Source organism: Adelges cooleyi, unplaced genomic scaffold, assembly GCF_023614345.1.
Source record: "Adelges cooleyi isolate 19-005CV unplaced genomic scaffold, UGA_ACOO_1.1 ACOO_flye_CR_arks_rails_tigmint_CR_PRNA_342, whole genome shotgun sequence".
In the NCBI taxonomy this organism is placed as follows: Eukaryota; Metazoa; Arthropoda; class Insecta; order Hemiptera; family Adelgidae; genus Adelges; species Adelges cooleyi.
The window spans coordinates 11,888-32,174 of NW_026096016.1; the positions used below are offsets into that span (position 1 = coordinate 11,888).

At 27.5% G+C, this 20,287-nt stretch overlaps 3 protein-coding genes and 1 non-coding gene across 16 annotated transcripts; 3 read left to right on the forward strand and 1 right to left on the reverse strand.

Annotated features, from left to right (window-relative positions):
* Window positions 1–1,172: 1,172 nt before the first annotated feature.
* LOC126840087 (uncharacterized) lies at window positions 1,173–10,327 on the reverse strand. Of its 9 annotated transcripts, XM_050575575.1 has the most exons (14): window positions 10,224–10,321; window positions 9,590–9,607; window positions 5,398–5,461; window positions 4,830–4,896; window positions 4,721–4,750; window positions 4,630–4,653; window positions 4,222–4,272; window positions 3,823–3,852; window positions 3,713–3,736; window positions 3,552–3,602; window positions 3,282–3,317; window positions 2,647–2,739; window positions 1,553–1,621; window positions 1,196–1,473 (listed from the first exon to the last, which is right to left on the reverse strand). In XM_050575575.1, the coding sequence occupies exons 1-14, from the start codon at window positions 10,247–10,249 to the stop codon at window positions 1,280–1,282; spliced, it is 777 nt and encodes a 258-aa protein (XP_050431532.1). In that variant the 5' UTR covers window positions 10,250–10,321; the 3' UTR covers window positions 1,196–1,279. The 9 variants fall into 9 exon arrangements, with proteins under 9 accessions (XP_050431537.1, XP_050431536.1, XP_050431532.1 ...); XM_050575580.1 differs by lacking the exon at window positions 2,647–2,739 and having other exon boundaries at window positions 1,173–1,473; XM_050575579.1 differs by lacking the exon at window positions 4,630–4,653 and having other exon boundaries at window positions 1,194–1,473.
* On the forward strand, window positions 6,746–6,818 carry Trnav-aac (transfer RNA valine (anticodon AAC)). Its single transcript has one exon. It is a non-coding gene; the product is annotated as a tRNA-Val (tRNA).
* LOC126840088 (uncharacterized) lies at window positions 8,648–14,524 on the forward strand. Of its 5 annotated transcripts, XM_050575588.1 has the most exons (13): window positions 8,650–8,818; window positions 9,194–9,322; window positions 9,769–9,829; window positions 10,181–10,252; window positions 10,334–10,363; window positions 10,436–10,459; window positions 10,765–10,818; window positions 11,224–11,253; window positions 11,328–11,351; window positions 11,471–11,521; window positions 12,366–12,392; window positions 13,272–13,364; window positions 14,098–14,524. In XM_050575588.1, the coding sequence occupies exons 4-13, from the start codon at window positions 10,189–10,191 to the stop codon at window positions 14,331–14,333; spliced, it is 633 nt and encodes a 210-aa protein (XP_050431545.1). In that variant the 5' UTR covers window positions 8,650–8,818; window positions 9,194–9,322; window positions 9,769–9,829; window positions 10,181–10,188; the 3' UTR covers window positions 14,334–14,524. The 5 variants fall into 5 exon arrangements, with proteins under 5 accessions (XP_050431546.1, XP_050431545.1, XP_050431542.1 ...); XM_050575589.1 differs by lacking the exon at window positions 9,769–9,829 and having other exon boundaries at window positions 8,648–8,818; window positions 10,183–10,252; window positions 13,272–13,374; window positions 14,098–14,216; XM_050575585.1 differs by lacking the exon at window positions 9,769–9,829 and having other exon boundaries at window positions 8,651–8,818; window positions 10,183–10,252; window positions 14,098–14,523.
* Window positions 14,525–16,396: 1,872 nt separating this feature from the next.
* On the forward strand, window positions 16,397–19,929 carry LOC126840086 (uncharacterized). Its single transcript, XM_050575574.1, has 5 exons — window positions 16,397–16,567; window positions 16,798–16,827; window positions 17,007–17,057; window positions 17,673–17,699; window positions 19,556–19,929. Exons 2-5 carry the CDS (start codon window positions 16,803–16,805, stop codon window positions 19,789–19,791), a joined length of 339 nt encoding a protein of 112 aa, XP_050431531.1. The 5' UTR covers window positions 16,397–16,567; window positions 16,798–16,802; the 3' UTR covers window positions 19,792–19,929.
* Window positions 19,930–20,287: the final 358 nt, after the last annotated feature.

The window sequence follows — 20,287 nt, forward strand, 5'->3', positions numbered from 1 at the left end:
TAAATAATTACTTAAACAGAATATATGAATAGTATACTTACAATCTTCGATATTGATTACTATTAGCTGTTAAATTATTGAAACGATACAGTTTATAAGCAGATTATCCAATCGACTGCTTTTTAAATTGTTTTCAAGTAATTTTTTTGAGACGTGTAGTTGGACTTTTTGCCAAAAGATTAAGAATTAATACAATATATTTTGCAAGGTATGTTCATTTATTTACTGAGCTCTTTTATTAAAGTTGTTTTATATGATATCATATATATATATATATATACAGGGTGATCATTTTATCCTGAACCACTGTCAATATTTCAATGGGTTTAGGTATTAACTAAATTTTCTTTTCATAGTGTCTTTATATTATAATGTGATTTCGATTTTCCGTAAATTTTATTTTCCTACCCCATACCAAACTAATTACCTTTATATCAACTGATGAAACTTAAATGGTAACTTATATATTTTTATAACTTTTTAAATTAAGAATATTTAATCAACAATGTTGACTGGTTGATCAGTTTTTTACCACTATTTTCAAAGTTATAAGATTTAAAAAAGTTAGGACGGGAAGGGAATTGCGCCATCCTGCCCTAAAATTGTCACTTAAATAACTTCAAAAATAGTTATCCAAAACTGGTTGTCGACCAATCAAAATGTGTAGTACATTATTCTCAATTGAAAAAGTTAATGAAATGTACCATGCGTTAACATTTAAGTTTACAAAGTTAATATAAAAACAATTAGTCTGGACAGGGTAGTTGGAACATACAATTTTGTGGAAAATTGAGTTCACATTATATAAAAAACACTTTAAAAAAAATGTAGTTAACCCACTGAAATTTCGAGTTGTTCACGATAATGAAAATGATCACCTTGTATTTCATAATGCAAGTTCAGACTTTTTACTTTTTTAAATGAAGGTTTTGATATGTCATTCGTAGTGTTAATATTTACATTAAAGATTTAAACCATATATTACTTTAAATGATAGTCCATCGATGAGAATCGTATTGAACGATAGACATTAAGTAGAGGTGAAAAAATAATAAATGGGTTTAATTGGTCGTTTTTCTGGATATAGTAAATTTTTTTAGACATATTAAAAAGGTAAGCAAGTCAACATTTTTAAAAAATCTATAGTGGCTCCAAATATTACTGTGTGTAAGTTGGAAGCTCATCATAGAGTGATAATAGAAACACATAATTAACAAATGTGTTTATAATATTGTGTTTAAAACTTTTTATTGTTAAATATAATGTATTTAACAATTTATTATTTATTGACAATTTGAATAGAAGAAGGTATGTAAAAATAATTTATATATATATATATAGCAATTATAATAGTGGTACTATAAAAAAGGTTGTCCTTAAAATTGTACTTGAAAAGAAAGTGGCTGAAATGGAGTAAAGTCAGCGTTAATTTCCCAAATACTGCCATCAATGGATCTGTATCTACTAATATTTCTGTTCACATCCATAAGGAAACAAGTTCCATATATATCGACACAAGCAATATCTACATAAAATGGTGGATGTTGTATACTTTTGAACAATCCTATTAAAGAACACAAATGATATTCTGTGAAATTCACACTAAAGTTCGTGTCTCCACCTAAAAAAAAAAAGAAGAAATCCAAATTTGACACATATTTTGTTACTACATTTATTTATTAGCAACACACAATTTATAGACATGTATATAATAAACCATAGAAAAATAATACAATGTACTGCAGTGTATCCGTATTGTACAAAAATGTTAATCTAATTCAATAATTTTTTTGATAAAAGATAAAACACTTATCATCCTCGAATCCTTCATGTAAACTCGAACATAATATCACAACTTGCTCCATAATTAATTTTAACAGAAACTTATATAATTTAAATCAATTAATTTGAAATTTAAGTTTTAGCATGTTAACAATTGAAACAAGAACAAAAATAATCAAAGAACAATAACTCAAGTGAAAGGACAAATTCTGAATCTGGAGTTGGAGATGGAGATACAGACATAGGTGATCATGGAGCTTGAGATGAAGAAAATTATACATGTGATGCTGGAGATAGAGTTTGAGATGAAAACAAAGATAGAGATAAAGATGGAGATATATATATACAGAAACAGGTGATGCTGGAGTTAGAGATGGGGATTAAGATAAAGATATAAATAAAGATTAAGATAACCGATTTTTTTTTCTAGGTTATTGTGAAAGTCTATTATTAACATACATTTTTGATATATTTAAATAAGCCGATGAAGCGAATACCAAAGATTTGAGAAATTCAATTAAGATATACCTAAAATTATTTTTAAACACAATTTTGTTTGAAATATCAAAAATCGATTCCAACAATAAAATAAAAAAGAGGCTAATAAACTAAAATATTTTTACAAATTTAAAATCTTTTTTTTTTCCCAAGTAATGTTTTTTACCAAATGTTTTATGAGCTCCATACTTCTGTTTTAGAAAAAAACTAAGTTGTGTGTTATTGTTAAGATAATAAATGGCTGTAAATCAATTATTATATTTTTTGTCATGCTTTTAGATCTAAAATGTTCACAAAACCGACCGCTTTCTTTTTAATGCAAATAGTTACTTTAAAATGGTAAACAAATTTTAAATGAATATTTACGTATTTGACTACGGATTAAAGCCTTTACAGCTGCACTAGTCATATTTCTTCTTGTACGTCCAAAGTCTGACAGATCAAAGTTTTCAAAATCTCCTTAATAACAATTACAAAAAAAAAACAAGAATACTTAATAAGTTGCTATAGTACTTGATAGAGTTGCATTACAGTTAATAGAATTACTGTTTTGTTGTCATTTTTCGTAGAACCTACCATAAGTACCCAAAAAATACTATATTGATATAGAACTTTAAATGTCAACACCTTACCCTTCTAAATCTAGTAAAATACCTAAAACAAATTTATGTTTCAACTTAGAGTTAAGGCGCGCTAAAATGTTTATCGAATTATTTGCAAATGTATATACAAATTTTAGTGTTTAATATTTTTAAATATATTTCGACTTCTGTCAAATGAATGTACGTTGACTATCCTAAAAAAATACCATAAATCTTTTCCACGGAATTTGTTTTTCTTCTTTTTCACCGTAGTAATGATCTTAAGATTCTAAAACAATATTCTAAAGACAGGGGAGCTCTCTAGTCGCTTCAAATTAACCAGAAGATTCGTCTTGCAGATGTTATAGGGCCATTGCCATTCTCAGCACATAACCCTAACTCCTAAATGATTGTTATTACCTTCGGCTGTCTCAGGTAACACAGGTACATCGATTCCTATAACCAAAATATTAATTATCAAATTATTATACATTAAAAAAACCTAAAATACATTTTTATATTTTTCCTACAACATTTAAACTAAAATTAAGAGTATTTAGACAAATAATTTAATTTTAAAAACTTCAATCGACTAATTGTATCGTTTTTGCTTAGAACCCAATTACAATAATTTTAAATGTATTGTTCGTTTGAGAATTTAGAGTTTATTTTAAAGTTTATATTTATTACCTGTGGCTGCTATTATTTCTGTTTGCATACAGCTCTGGTACAATAACTTTTCTACATTTTATAACAACATAAATGTTAACTTTCATCATTTGATATGATAGAAATTATTATCTAAGTCTATGACAAATCTCAATATATGTAAATAATTTACATGTAGGTACCTTCAATATTTGCGTTTTCACTTTCTAAAATTAAAATTAAAACATTTTACTTAATGAACACCAAATAGCTATGTGGAAATATATCAATAAAATGTTAAGAAAATGATTACCCGGTACTGCCAACATAAAAGCCATTTTCTCTAAAATTAACATAATACAAAAACATTATTTCGTGACATTAGACTAATGTTATTATTATAAAATAAAATATTACAAGCCGGAAGTTGTATGTTTTATAATTTCAAAAAAATGTGTGTTTGGCGTTAAAACAGGTAACACCAGTGTAGTTTTTCAAAAAGATACCATTTAGATTTTAGAGTAAAATTTACCATTTCCATAAATGATAAATTTACATGAAAATATTTGGTTGCAGATTTTATACAATTTATTAAAAATTTGCAAAAATATTATGTAATCAAATTATTGTACATCATATATTTCATTTGAAAATTAATTTATCTTCTACCATGCTTTATCATTGTTATAATTTGATTTAGTATATACTTTACTCATCGAAGAAGGTCTGCGAACAATGTTTCTAATGATTTCCGGCAATCGCACTGGAATAAACAAATAACGGTTTGAGCAACAAGAAACTAAAGAAATACTTGCGGTACATAACCACTTTTATGTATAGCTAAGAAATAAAAAGTCAGTACAGTGGTGTTAAGGAATTGTGTGGATTGGGAGAAAAAATACCAATTACTGATTCGCATCGAAGCGTTTATTTGAATGCGATTTTATCACTTTCAGCTCTAATAGTTCCTGTAAACTTATGACCTCCCAATCCCAACTATGTCTCGACCCAACTGTACTCCGACCTCACTGTTCTGAGTATGCATTTTTAATTTATAAATAAATTGATAATAATCAGAAAAACATATCTAAAACATTGTACATTGGTAAATGTATTTTACCTCCTGCACGCTGGATATGTTGGTCTGTAATAAATTACACAAACATAGTAAAGTTTAAAAATTATTTTGTACGAAAAAAATGTCTACTTACTGGTCATGATAACTTGCTTATGATATTCATCTGTAAAATAATATTACTGTTTTTTTTATAGACTTATTCTAACTAGTGTAGGTAAGTGTAAACAAAAAAAAATAATCACCTAACGCAGCTACCAAATTATTTACCAAGGCAAGTGATATTAAAATACATAAAAGTTCCATTTTTATCTGCAAACATAATAATAAACATTACATTATTTTATATAAGACTCAAGTCACTATTTAGTTATAGGCTTCAATACCGAGCTGAGGTGTTACAATAGTGTTTTTTTATTTTTATGATCCACGATAACTTCATAACCGCAGAAAATATGATAAAGGCATTTTGGTGGATAAAAAAATGTCTTACTTTTCATTTCAAAATCGATGAAAAGTTCTAAAAATGTCTATCAAAAAGTTTAAAACTTTTGTAATCATACTATTTCTTAATATATTATATTTGTTGGTTTTTACAATGTGTTTTTATTTTTAAGAGGTCAATTTCCATGAATCATAACATCACAATATTCATAACAAACATCTTTTTAAAATGTCCAGTTTATTCATTTATTGAGAAAAATACAAAATATAAAAAAATTCAACGCGTTTTATAGCCCATTTTATACACGTGAGCTTAATTTATACGAGTAAAAAAATTGTATTTTTAGCTGTTTAGTTTATTTTTATTACCTCATTAGATGATTTAACGCAAAATTCTTGAGTTATAAATTTTACACTTTTATAAGTTATGGCACTATAAATAGCACAAAAAGTAAGTATTCTTGTATGAATACAATTTCTGTAAACTTGACTTGGGATTTTTAATTAAATTGACTTGACGGTTAAAACGTTTTTGTAAGCAAATACACAAATACAAAATAAAAATTAATAAGACATAACAAAAAGTAAAAATAATGTACTTACAATCTTGACAGTTGGTTAGTGTTACTGAATTACAATTAATAAATGATAGAACTTATATGCAATATTTAAATTCGACTAGCTTGTTAAACGTTTTTTATTTCAAGTGTAAATAGGTTTTTATGTCAACCGAAAAACTGAAATCTAAATATAATTTTATGAGTGTTATGTTATGTTTTTTTGTTATGGTATTTTATTGTTAATTTATATTTTACATGGCTGTTTAGTTTTGTTTTAATATGATAAAATATTATTTACATTACCCTGACGCAATTTGAGACTATATTCATTTTAATTATTGGTTTAAATAACACTCACTTAAAGTTAATGTTTGCATTAGTTTTATTTGCTTTTAAGTATAATATATATTATTGTGTCTGACATTCTATCGATAAAAATCTTAATAAACATAAGTTCCTATTATATGCGAAACAATATAATTACAATAATTATTTTGTACTTTCAGAATTCATTTTTTTTTTACTAACCTAAATACCAAGAGAAAATATATGCTTAAATTGTAAAGTAAATATTTGAGAATTCTCAATTTATTTATCATAAGTTTAGTGACAGAAAATAATTACAAAAACTGTTTTATGTTGTCCTAACACATTATATCTATATAGTATTACATTTTTAAGTTAATAAATCAAATATAGCTTTCAAAATCCATCAGTTGTAGCTTTTGAGTTTTATCCCAGTAAAAAATAATTTTAAGTACAGATTTTATTGTGTATAATATTTTATAGATATATATATCAGATCTACTTATAAAATATTTAAATAAACCCTTAATCACAACAAAATAATACTGTGTAACGTATATTAGCCGAACTAAATGTATAATTGCTACAAATTTATTTGTTCCAACTATATTTATTTAGTTATTCCAACTAGAAATTTATTTGTGTCCATATGGACCCTATATTAACCATAATTATTTTAGTTGGACCAACTATGTATTTTTTTCTGTGCACTTGCATTTAATATATTGCTATCAAGTTTCACATTAAATTTAATTGCACAAGCGTGAACAGTGAACACGCCATAATCTATAACTTAATTTTATTAGCCGTTGCCTACTTAAAACTATTCGAATAGATAAAACCTAGTCATCGTTTCCGTGGTGTAGCGGTTATCACATCTGCCTAACACGCAGAAGGTCCCCAGTTCGATCCTGGGCGGAAACAGTAATTTTTTTTTAGTTTTTTATTCATTTTTTTTTTAATTTAGCTTAACAAATTATTCAGTGTTCTTTTATTTTTTTTGTAAGTATATATGATATATGAATAAATTTAGAGTAGTGGTGGAATTATAGATTATGATATAGTATATTAAGAAGCAGTAACAAGCTAGTATATTAAAACATCAAGTTTCTGGCTAATATTGTAGTGTTTAATATCTGGCTTAAGACAATTCATAGAGAATTTGGGCCCTTAATTTATTTTGAATTTATCATTTAGTTCTAATTTGAACGTTGAATGTACAACATATCTCTTATCTCTTACCCTTATCTCCTACCCACTATCTCCCACCCCTATCTCCCACCACCTATCTCCTACCCCTATCTCCTACCCCATCTTCTACCCCTATCTCCCACTCCTATCTCCCACCTCCTATATCCTACCCCTATCTCCTACCTCTATCTTCTACCCTATCTCCCACCCCTATCTCCCACCCCTATCTCCCACCCCCTATCTCCCAACCCCTGTAACGCTTGTGTAAAGAACGCTCTTTTGGTAACGTTTTTTTCGGTTATGTGCCAGAGCAAAGACATGAAAATGTCAAAAGAGAATATCAGACCTATCTTCAGTCTAATTGTTAGCTCTTAAGTCTGATGGTTGCGCCAAAAAATATTTTAAAATGTCTACCCCTGTGGGGGGGAAGGGGAAGGTGCAGAATTATTTAAATTTCAAATTAAGGCAATTTATTAATAGAAGCATGCCTATTAAATAAATTAGCTATACAAATTTCAACTTCAAAGTTGAAAGTTTATAAACCGGTCAATTCGGTCTTCGGTTTTCCCGGTTTTTGGGTAAAAGGAGTTGAATTTTTCTACTTTGGACCTGCCATAGTACCAATCGCATACTGTATTATTGACCAGTCAAAATATTCAATACATTAATATCCACTTAAAAACCAAGCCATCCAGATTTACTGATAGATTCCCCAAAAGAAACATATCACATTTACACATTGACAAACATAATATCTGGTTAAGAAATACATCATTTGGGCAACCAGTATGATATAATATTATGTTGTTTTGGAATTTAGAATGCATTTCAATAGTGAAGATATAATTAATGTAAGATAAATAATATGTAAAATAAATTAACATTTTAGTCAATTACAATATTTATTTGATGTGAAATTTGGTTTTTAATTAGTAGCTCAAATAACCCCCGGTTTTCTTGAGGTTTTAGGGTCGGCTGGACCTGTTGCATATGAACTGTACCAAAATAGCAGGTAGCACATCTCGTGTGCTCTAAAGAAAACGTCCAGATGGCTAAATTAAATTAAAACATATTAAAAGTTCTACACTAATAACAGCTTTAAAAAATGATTTACAGTACCTAGCCATCTATGTGTGACAGTTTTTTTAAACTATTTTGGAATTTATCTAGTTTGGGCACAGTCCATGTGTTAATTAAACCACCTGCTATTATATTGACCTATATCTGCTAATACAAATGGGGAGCAGTCTATGTAGTCTTGGCGCAGTTCGAGTGTACCCCTTAGGCCGGGAATCCAAGAAATTTGTTTAATACAATATTTTGAATATAGTAAGACGCAATTCTTATACAAACATAAGCTTTACATGACCTTGGTATATTAATACCATACTCTGCTTAATACACGTGTGCACATTGATGTGCAAATATTTATTTAATAAATAAAAACAATATTAACAATAATTGCAGACACAAATATGCTAAATGTCCCCGACTACACCCTACCTCCCGTATGAATCCTTTTTGAATCCTTATAATATTAAATTTTTTTTCATATAGAATCATTCCTTGTAATGGCATACATGTTTAGTGGATGATTTGAGATAATAAAGGAAATTTTAATAATTCAAAAGTGTTAACATAAATTGGTTGAAATATTAGAAAATCTACGACTGTTTGTGTACAATAATCGTGAGATTTAATACAGAACACATCTTATGATTTTCACATTAATAGTAAGTTTTGGTTTGAAGGGTAAGAAACGTTAAATACATCATTAAACAAAATTGAGGGCCTTGTGCCATAAATCGTAAAAAAAAAAATTATAACTTCATATTATATTGTTTCACTCATAATTATTCCTAACTTTATTAAGATGTTTATCGATAGAATAGCAGACACGATAATATAAGTGTACAAGCATACAAGTGTAAACATAAACTTTATGAAGATTATGGAAATCAATAATTAAGAATAAAATAGTCTAAGCTTGCGTCAGAGTAATGTAAATATGCAAAAAAACAATATATAAAAAACAGCTATATAAATTATAATTAACATATTAACATAGCTATATAAATATATATTAACACTCTGCAATGTATATTTAGATTTTAACTGTTTTGGTCGACATAAAAACCCATTTACAGGTTGTTAGATAACTACATCAAAACAGATTAACAAGCTGGTCAAATGTGAATTTTGCTTATAAGTTCTACTGTTAATAATTATCCAATATTGTAAGTACATTATTTATACATATTGTTAAATTTCACTGATTACTTTTGTATTTGCTTACAATAACTTTTTAACCACCAAGTCGGAAAATTGTACACATAATTTATAATTACTGTAAATACTGATGTAGGGCTTTTTAATTTTAGTATTTTAAGTAATATATATATATACTCTAATACTTCAAATACTGTAAGTTTTTTATAAATATATTATTAGGTTTTTTAAAAATAATATTCGAAGTCTGTGAATATTAGTCGTATTGTGCTTACCTGCGGTAACTTGTTAATCTACAAAACAAATGAAATAACTTTTGTTCTATTGAATATTTTTAAATCAATATTTTAAATTAATTTTTTTTTTATACTCATTTGCGCTATAAACACAACAGTGTTATTGCTCTTAACTGTTTTCATTTTTAAATTATTTTATATATTTTTTTTAATTTAAGATACTCAAAAAAATGTACTAAAAGCACTCTGTGTAAAATAATAATACAGACTGTTTTACAAAATATGACAAATGGAATAGCTTTTGTGCTAGATTAATTTTTTTTTAATTCAAGTCATTATATTAAGAATTATTTGCTGAGATTTTTGACTTATTTAAGTATAAAGTTTAGGGTGGGAGGTGGAGTGCAAAGAGTTTTGTCCGCAGATAAAAATTCCATCTCTCATCTTAAATGTTAACCTTTATTAATTTAAACAGCAATTATCTAAAACTGGTTATCGTCTAGTCAAAATATGCATAATTAAATACATTATTGTAGCAACCAGCTCCTCATTGAAGCTGATAATTATAAATTGACTGAGTCTAACAAAAGAACTTCTTAAGTAGAAGATTAATTATTTGTTATAATTTGCAGAATAAAATGAAACGTTTGTACGTTATAATATTGTCACTTACCTTAGTAAACGTATTGTTAGCTGCATTAGGTGAATATTTATTTTTTAACTTCTCTACAAGTGCAAGTACATAGCTATAAAAAAAGAACTCACCATTTAACATTTGTACAGATGACTATGACAAGGAGGTTATCAGAACCAGTACGTAAAGAGTTGTTTGTATATTAAATATTTTTTTTTGTGTTTAGACTATATTTGTATAATTTATTACAGACAAACACATCGAGCTTGCAGGAGGTAAAATTTGTTTAAAATTTAAACACTAAAATATAATGTTTTCAGTATGTTTGTCTGATAATAATCAAATGATTTATCGATAAACAGCTTTGGATAATTACAAATTTAAAAATATACTACACTCCATAGTTTCACCCGTCCTAAGATTTAATCTTAAGTAACTTGAAAAGTAATTATCTATAACTGGTAATCGACCACTCAAATTGTTAGCACCTTACTTTAAAAAGTAAATGAAACACATACGCTACTATTTAAATTTAAAATTTGATAGAGCTATGGAAAAACCTTTATTTTTATTATTCTAGATCAATTGCGAACAGTAATAAGAAATGCCATTTACTATAAAAATTATTCGATGGGTAATTATAATTATATAATAAATAAAATAATACTAATAATGATATTATAATACCAGATGAACGATGATGTGCAATTGATATAAAAAGTGCAACAAATTATCTTTATGCAATTGTAATTCAGCGAAATAAATATTAAATTTTACTCTAAGATTAAAATGGAGACGTTATGACAGACAAGTCTAGTGTTATACCTTGGTGTCTTAATTCGTTTAATCATTATATTTTATTCTACTCTTTTTCTTCTTCTATTTTATTGCCATTTTATTCTCCACATAATTTATATAGGTATCCCAAGCACATTTTTTTTTTGATTTATAAAACATAATATGTGTATATTACTTGTCTTCTTGTTTATGTTAGAATAAAAAACTAAACTTTACATTATGTTCGTTTTATTAATTACAGAGGAAATTAATTTTATGTTGGCAGTACCGGGTAATATTTTATGGAAATATTTCAACATAGTTATTTGATATCCATTAAGTGAAATGTTCTTATTTTAATTTCAGATTTTGCAGACTATAACCGAACGCGTAATAACCTTTATATGTTTCATATTTACATCACTTTGCACTCATAGTCTTTTTAGTAAATATTTTATGTACATCGAAAATAATCATTTTCTTACATATGTATTTGTCATACATTTTAGTGAGTTTATGGTGCCAGATACATTTGCGAGCATTAATAAGGTATACAACAGGTAAATATAAAATGTGACATATATATTTATATACAATATTCATATATAAATGTATAGTTCTAAATAAAAACAAAAAATAATCAATTGGAATTTAAACTAATAATAATTATCCTACCTTGGGCAAAATTGGGGATAGGTACTAAAAGTTTAAAATTGTTTTCATTATTTTACATTGATTAATTTTTCAGTGTTTTAGGATTTTAAGATTTTGGGATGACTGTTACAAATAAAATATAAAAAAAAAGCTAGTCGGGGCATAGTTAGGACGGAGTATAGTAGGGACGGGGAGGTCACAGGCTTACAGGAACAACTGAAAGTGATAAAATAATTTTCGAAAAAACGCTTCGATCCAAAACAGTAGTTAGTATTTTCAATCCAGTAAAGCCCAAACCAAGCACAGTATAACTCGATAATATCATTCTGAATAGATTTACATAAAAATGTTGTGGGATTTGATAAAAAAATTTGGGATTGGAGATTGGTATAATTTAAATTCAAGACTTCTGACGTGTGAGAGCATACCAAATAAATAATTCTCATAAATTTCAACTCGATCCGACTCTTTTTCTCGAAATTATAGCCAGTAAAAGTTCAAACTTTTATACTTGTATGGTTTTTTTTTTGTTATTTCAAATTTTAACTGTGGAGAAGTAAATTTTTTCAAATTTTACACCCCCCCCCCAAAGTATTAACTAGATGAAATTTGTGATTTATAGAGTGGCTACTCGAAGGAATTGGTCCAGTTTGAAAAAAGTTACAGTTTATACAGGCAAAAAAAATGCCAATCGAAGCTAATTTTTTCAACCGTATAAATATATTTTGATATTTTATGTTTTGGTTACAGGTATTAAGGGACCTGATATAAACGAAGGTAATCACAATTATAGTTAATAAGTTTGGAGGTCGTGTCTGGTACTGTATAATTTAAACAGGAGAGGACAAGTAGGCTGTTAGTTAGCTTACATTGCCTGCTAGTCTTGTTACGAATGCATACTGCGAACTTTAAAATTTGTCTTTTGTTTAAGAGGTTGGAAAGGATTTGGCATGAAATGACGCATTAGCCATTAGGGATCCATACCTAAGAGTTTGGGAAATTTTTTCTTCTTTTTAAGCCTCATTCTATAAACGCGTTTGCTGTTCAGGCACGATAATCGATCATAGAATAATTAATGCGATTATTAATGATATCCTATGAATGTCCATGAAGTTTTCAGAACGTTGGCAACATGTGCTGAGAAGGTCAATAGCTGCTAGAAGGTTAATTTTTAGCAGTTTTTACTATAGCGATTGTATTTTTAAAGAAACCGGAATCTCTTCTGTTGCCAGAATTTTGTTTTAAAATTTTGAGTTCTAAAACAACGCTTAAAGTTTATACATACAAAAAAGTTTGCACGGAAAGGTTTTAAGATTTCTTTTGGTTTAGAAAAAAAGATAAACTTTCTTCCCTTTTGGGAAATGGCTAAAATATTTTATTAGTTAGTAAAAGTCTATTGGAAATATTACATTTAAAAACTATTTTATACTAATTTGGAACTAATCCTACTAATTTTAATAATTTTACAGCGTGACTTAAAAGGTTAAAAAAAATGTGTACATTTTTCGGCGTTTTTACTAATTTTGTAGATATGATCTAAACTTTTATCAATTTTGTCCTACCTGCACTTAATCAGCTGCTTTACAGTTTATAATGTAATACAATTCTATCAAGAGCAACTAAATCATTTTATTTTATTATGTATTTGTTATTAAGCTGATTTTGAAGAAGTTGATCTCTCAGTTTATGGGAACGCAAGAAGGGATATGGCTAGAGAAGCTACAAAAAATTTAATTCGGGCTGAAATAAGTAAATATATGTACAGACTTTTTTTACCATTACAAATATATGTATATTATAGTCTATAAATTTATAATTTTTGTTTTAAATAATTTTAAGTGTACTAACTTTATAAAGAAATTGCTTTTTCAATGGTTATATTTAAACAATAATCGTCAACAACTATTATTATAATAATCATAGTACAAAAAATTCCGTTCCTGTCCCGTAAAAAAAACTGGTTTTAAAAATATAATAACTCATCCGATTTAATTATGAAATACTACATCTGAAATATTATCTCCTCCTCCATTGAGTCTACATAGATTAATTCTATCGTTGAAGTTTGTGATCACTTTTTGACACACATCTATTCATCGATTTCATCAATATACACTTGTTGGTAAGATAATGATTAAATTTCATTTTTTCAATGAAGTTAAAGTCTTTTTTAATTGTATATGGACTATCTTGGTTTCGATTTCAATTATTTTTAACCAATTTTATTTGTTTAACAAATATCTCCATAATAAGTTATTATTAGACGAGAAATTTTGATATGTGTAAAATATATAAAAACTAATCATCATTAGTACTTTTCTTATCGTCCAAAATACACTTCAATATAACATATCACGTTGAACAAAGTAAAACTTTAGTTAAGTTTCTAATAAGCTTAATTATGAAATAAATTATATGTTGTTTTATTTAATGTACTTTTTACAAATTTGAGGAATAATAAGTTTTATATATTTGTTTTAAGGTGAAAGAGATCCAAACACCTTAAATTTCCCTTTGCTGTGTCGTTTAATAGGATTGTGGAGAAGTATACATTGCCCAGATTTATGTATAACGCATGCTGTTGACGATAATGAAACTTGTACTCTAAACGCTAAAAACAACATCATTACCTTAATATACAGATCCTTTGATGGCACAATCTGGGAAATGAATGAAAATAATTACCTGATTCAACCACTTGCTGATCAGTTAGGATAATTTGTATCAGAAATTGTTAGAATTGACTTATTTTATGGTACTATTATTATTATATTTGAATAATTTTTGCATTAAGCTCTATTATATAAAATTTAAGTATTTTATGTTTAACATTACTATTGTCATTGTATTTAAATAATTGTGTTATACCAAACTAATATTCAATGTAATGTATTCAATAATAAACAGTCTTAATCATGACTATAAACACATTCGTTGAGTATATATGGTATTTATATTATTATTATTATTATTATTTATTACTTGTTCGCATATTTATGTGTTTAGAAGTAAATAAAGATTTGGTACCCTATCAATCCGTTAAAAATGTATAAGACTTAAAGATATCATGGGTCCAGACACAAAAAAAACTTATTGTAAAAACAACACCTTCTCAGGTGTACATCGAATCTAAAATCATGAAATATTTAAAAAAAAATCTTAAGCACAAAAATGCACTCGACCGTACTTCGGGAGCAATGTTTCTATCCTCAGCGGTTAACAACAGATGAATATAGTAAAATATTTTATAATTTAAGCAATTTTTTCAGCTACATCACAAATATACTTCCAAAGTACCAGGGTCCTATTTAAAGTTTGTTATATATGGTCAGCAGTTGTACCGGATGATAATTATATGAGACACATACCGTGAGATCAGCTTAAAAAAACAAAATATGTTTTGAATAATACAAAATAAAAAAAGCAAAACTTGCCTAAACACACCGCGCTAGAATTACATTTTATTAAGAAAGAGTACCAGGACCCTACGCAGATTACCCTAAGTTCAGATCTTTGACTACTGTTATCTTGCACCAGCCTAAAGGGAGACGAACGCCTGCAGACCTTCCCTTAAACCTAATCTGGCCTCGGAGGAAAGAGAGCTAAAACTATTTTGTAGCTTAAATATTTTTACTTAAAAACTTTGAATAGTTTAAGAATTAGCAGCCTAACTATAAAAATTAGGTATTATAAGTATATCTTTATGGAAATAAATTAATACACACTAAATAAGAGCCATTAGTATTCATAAAGCTAAAAAGTATTTTTATATTTTTTTTAAATATATACATTATTTAATTTTATTATTTAATAAGGCTGTGGATAAGTAATACGTTTATATATATAGGTAATACTGAAAAATTAATTAAACAGTTAAACAATATCGGTTTTTAATGTACAAAATATCAACTATCCATATCTTAAAACAATGAATTTTGAACCCGGAACTGAGACAAAAAAGTGTAATTAAAAAAGAGCTAAGAAAATATTGTTACAACAATAATATGTTTTTATATATTTATTTTTTAAAAAACATCTTTTTCGGAAATAGCAAATTTATTGTATTATTTTCTTTGTTTTAAATCATTTTCTTAGTTTTTTTACATTAAAAAAAACTTCCTAAACGGTTATCAAAATGCTCAATAGATTATTATCCAATTTAAAAATAAAACGTCAAAAGTTACTTGTAGACTCTTCATGCGCAAATTATATGACCCGTTCGGAATCAATAGAACCAAAATTTGAGTATTTTTTTAGTTATAATTAAATAACACCATATCTGGTTGAAAATACTTAATTTGGACAACTTGTGTATTATATTATGATCTGCGTTATATTAGGTTCTATATGATATTTTATCAAATTTAAATCACATTATATAAATATATAATATTAGTTTTTAAACATTGAGTTAATTATAATTTACCAGGTGTGAAATTTAAAAGAAAATACCCTGAGACAAAGATCAAAGCCTTATGTCATTAACTTTTTCCAGAAAAAAATGCATTTTATTGTTTCACTTATACCTGCGTTTATTAAGATTTTTATCGGTATAATTTTATGCACAATACTATGTACTTAAAAGCATATAAAACTAATGTCAACATTAATTTTAAAAGTATCAAGACACCAAAACCAAAGAAGATAATAGTCTAAACTTATTCAGAGTAATATAAATATGTTATACTAATATAATAACAGCTATGCAAACAAATTATAATGGCACACATTAAAATATCTTTAGATTTTACTGTTTCGGTCGTCACAAATGCACATCCGAAAGTCGCAAGAATATCACTTAAAAAAAGTTTTACAAGATTACTAAACTTTTATCGCGCATATAAAATCTATAATTTTGATAATTTATATTTTATATGTTAAGTAATAACATAGTAATAACATTCTGATATCAGAACTGCAAAAATTTATTTTTGAGCAAATTTATCAGTGATGTAAATCGCAAATTTTACTATAAAATCTAAATAGAATCATACCGGAAATTAACGCTGATATTACCTTTTCTAATCCCGTCTAATCATTATATTCATTCTATTCTCCACATCTGCTTCAATTCAGCCATTTTAACATCATAGTGTCCAATCATTTTATTTAAATCTATTTTCCCAATTCATAAGACATTTGTATTTTATACTTAACTTCATTTATGTTGTGTTAATTTCAGAGGACATGTCGCTTATTTTGGCAATACCGGGTGATTATTTTCTTAATATTTTATGGACATACTCCAACATATTTGTTTGATATACAATAGTTATAAATGTTTTTATTTTAATTTTAGAATGTAAAAACATGAAGCCAACGCGCAATAACCTTTATATTTCTATCTAATGGAATGATGTGCATTAAAATGTATTTTGTTTGGAAATTTAGGAATATTGCGATGCGAGGGTCATATACGATCAAAAATAAGAACTAAAATAGGTAAATATAAAGCTCAACTCTTTTATACAAACAGTTATTAAGTGTCATTATAATATAGTTTTAAATAAAAACAATTACTATTCGATGGAAGTCCCATATAAACTAAATGTAATTAATACAATTACATACAAATTGAAAATAATTATAAATGAGATAGAGGATTGAGGACTGTGGGCAGCGAATTAATAAAAGGCTAATAATGGCTTTTCGGAATTGAAATGGGATAGGGTATTGGAGATAGAGGAAGAAAAAATAACAGCGTTAGAGTATATTTCAAGATTGGATTGGGGCGAAGATATTAGGATTATAAATTTGTGGAAGTCTAGAAGTTTTAGAAGCGTAAAGAATGTTTGCCTGTTTTCCCTATTTAGAAAAGACTTGTAAATAGGACAGCCCTTGTAATTGATGTTGTGATCGCCGCCACGACGAGGACATTTGGCGGAACTTACTATGTCATTTGAACTTAAACGAATTTTCAATCCTGGATATTAAAAGTTTACATTTTTACATTGAATAATTTGTCTAAATATTCTAAATTTTAAAATCACTGTGACGGATAAAATATTTTAAAAAATTGATTTTTTTAATTGTAATTATTTTATATTTTGGTTATAGGTTATAATGCACCCGAGATAAACGAAAGTAAATACAAGTATAAGTGAATATTTTGGAGGTTTTGATTGGTAAATTGCTACTATTAGCTGATTAGCTCTTCAAGTCGTATCTTAGCCAAAACTTTACTTTGCCAAAAAAAATAGGGAAAAAATAATTTCCAAGAAAAGTGGTTATGATTTTTTTTTTATGTTATTGATTATATAAAAAAAATGATAAATGCGTTGTAAAAGCTATGATGCGTTTCAAATTATACTCGGAGTATTAGACACATACATTTATTAGTGCCGATCTTTTATGTACAATATTGTGGCCGGTGTTTCCCATGTATGGTAATTTAAAACATAACTATCGAGTCACTTCCATATCCACCTAGAAATATACTACGGTCAAAGTGTAATTTTTCTCCTTTTTCATTGAAAATAGATGACTACACATTTTTGAAAATCGTATACGTTAAATTATCAACATTTTTAGTCTAATTTTCATACTTTAAGATCTAAAACTACACCTAATAAAAACAAAAAAATTAGGAGCTGATTAGACTACTTTTCATAAAGTTATACTAAGCTGTAGTCCGTAAGTTTCAGTTAAAGTGTAAAATTATTTACACAATTTATACAATTTGCGGATACTCTCATTCAAGTAGCTTGACTTGTTTACAAACGTTTCGGAATATTTGCACACTCCATCTTCAGGATTATGGTTCGATGTTGCTCGCACCGTGGTTTCCTGTCGACTGACTGATCTGTTTCCGCAGGCATGGGTTATATACCGCACCCCCCGCCGCACTCTCAGCCACCTCCTGTCGCTGCCAACTGTTTTCTACGGCCACGCCCCTTTGCTTCAACCGGCTGATTTACATTTCTGCTATCAATAGTTTCTCGTTGTATTTCCTACTCTCATCGTTCCATTTGGTCTCCGGTTTGGACGTCTTCGTCAATTAGATGTATCACTGGTTTCCACGTTTTGATCAATTTCCATTTATCTTCCCGGCTAAAGTTTGATGTCCATTTTTCAATTTCTATGGCTTCTCTCACCATGCGATTATCTGGACAAGACCTTAATTTCGTCAAAGTTTACGCTGTGACCTTCTTGACCTCTCTTGTAGTTCACATCTTTTTCGTGTTCTCTAGCACGTACTTCAGTAGGTCATCCTGTTTAACCGATGTACATATGAATGACCACAGGTACGATTACTGATCCATACAATTTTAACAGAAAAATATATCGGTTCAGCACTTTCGAAGATAATACCGTAAGCCCAGACACAAAAAAAAAAATACAATGAACACACTTCATTATAATATACCGCAAGGATATGTGTCTGAAACCAAAGAATATAATCGAAAAACCCATAATTGTATAAACACTATTTTCTCAATTCCACGTTGAGGCTGATTTTTTTTTGTATTAACGGGGGAGATGTTTTTAATGTACATTTTTGGATCAATAAATTACCTTTTAGATACAAATGACAGTTTATACATACATTTTCAACATTATAGTTTTTTTAAATATAACGGAACTCTATCAAGAGCAACCAACTCATAATTAATAATTTGTATTTGTTATTAAGGCGTTTATGAAGGCGTCACTCTCCTTGATTTAGGAATTACAAGAAGAAATATAACTAGAGAAGCTATAAAAACTATAATTCATGACGAAATACATAAATATTCATATAGATTTTTCTTACCGTTACATAATATGCATTATACATATATATACCTAAATATATGTTAGTGATATGGCTGTATAATATTATATCATATTTCTCAAATGCCCGATTCATTTATTAATTATAGACGTGTATTTGTTAAGTCTTGCAAATAAAGAAAAGTATTAACAAAAATGAGCTAAGCAAGGTATTTTATTTTTTTAAGGTAAACACAGAAAAAGTGACAAGGATTTCTTCCTGATGTGTCGTTTTATAGGATTATTCAGAAGTGTAACGTACCCGAGTTCATATATAACCACTGCTGATGACAATGATGGAACTTGTAATCTGAAAGCTATAGACAAGAGTGCTAGCACATACAGATTAATTGAAGGCATAATTTGGGAAGTAAACGCTAGCAATAATCTCCTAACTCAGCCACTTTCTGATCAGTTACAATAATTTGAATTACGAATCATTAGGATTGACTTATTTTACAAGTTTAAGTACTGCTATTATTATATAAAAATATTTGTACATACTACACTGATATCCAAATTGTCATTAAATTTAATAATAAACAATTTGAATCACGATTTTAAACACAACTGTTGCTGATGTATTGTATTTATATCGTTATTTTATACTTTTTCGCATGTACAGGTAATATGATTATATTATCTGTTTGATAATCTCTTATTGCTAACTTAAAATGAAAGTGTAACACAAAAATGGTGACATGAAATTTCTTGTATTCAGCCTAATAACATATCTATGTTAATAGGGGAATCACTAGAGTATATTTGTTAATGAATATTGCGTACAGTTAAAAATTTAAAAAATGTGGCCGTTCATGGAAAAAAGTACCATATCTTCCATTTTTCAAAAACGGAAAACAACTTTAACTTTAGAAATGCAAACATTATTTTGCGTGTATTAATATTTCTCAAACTTTAGT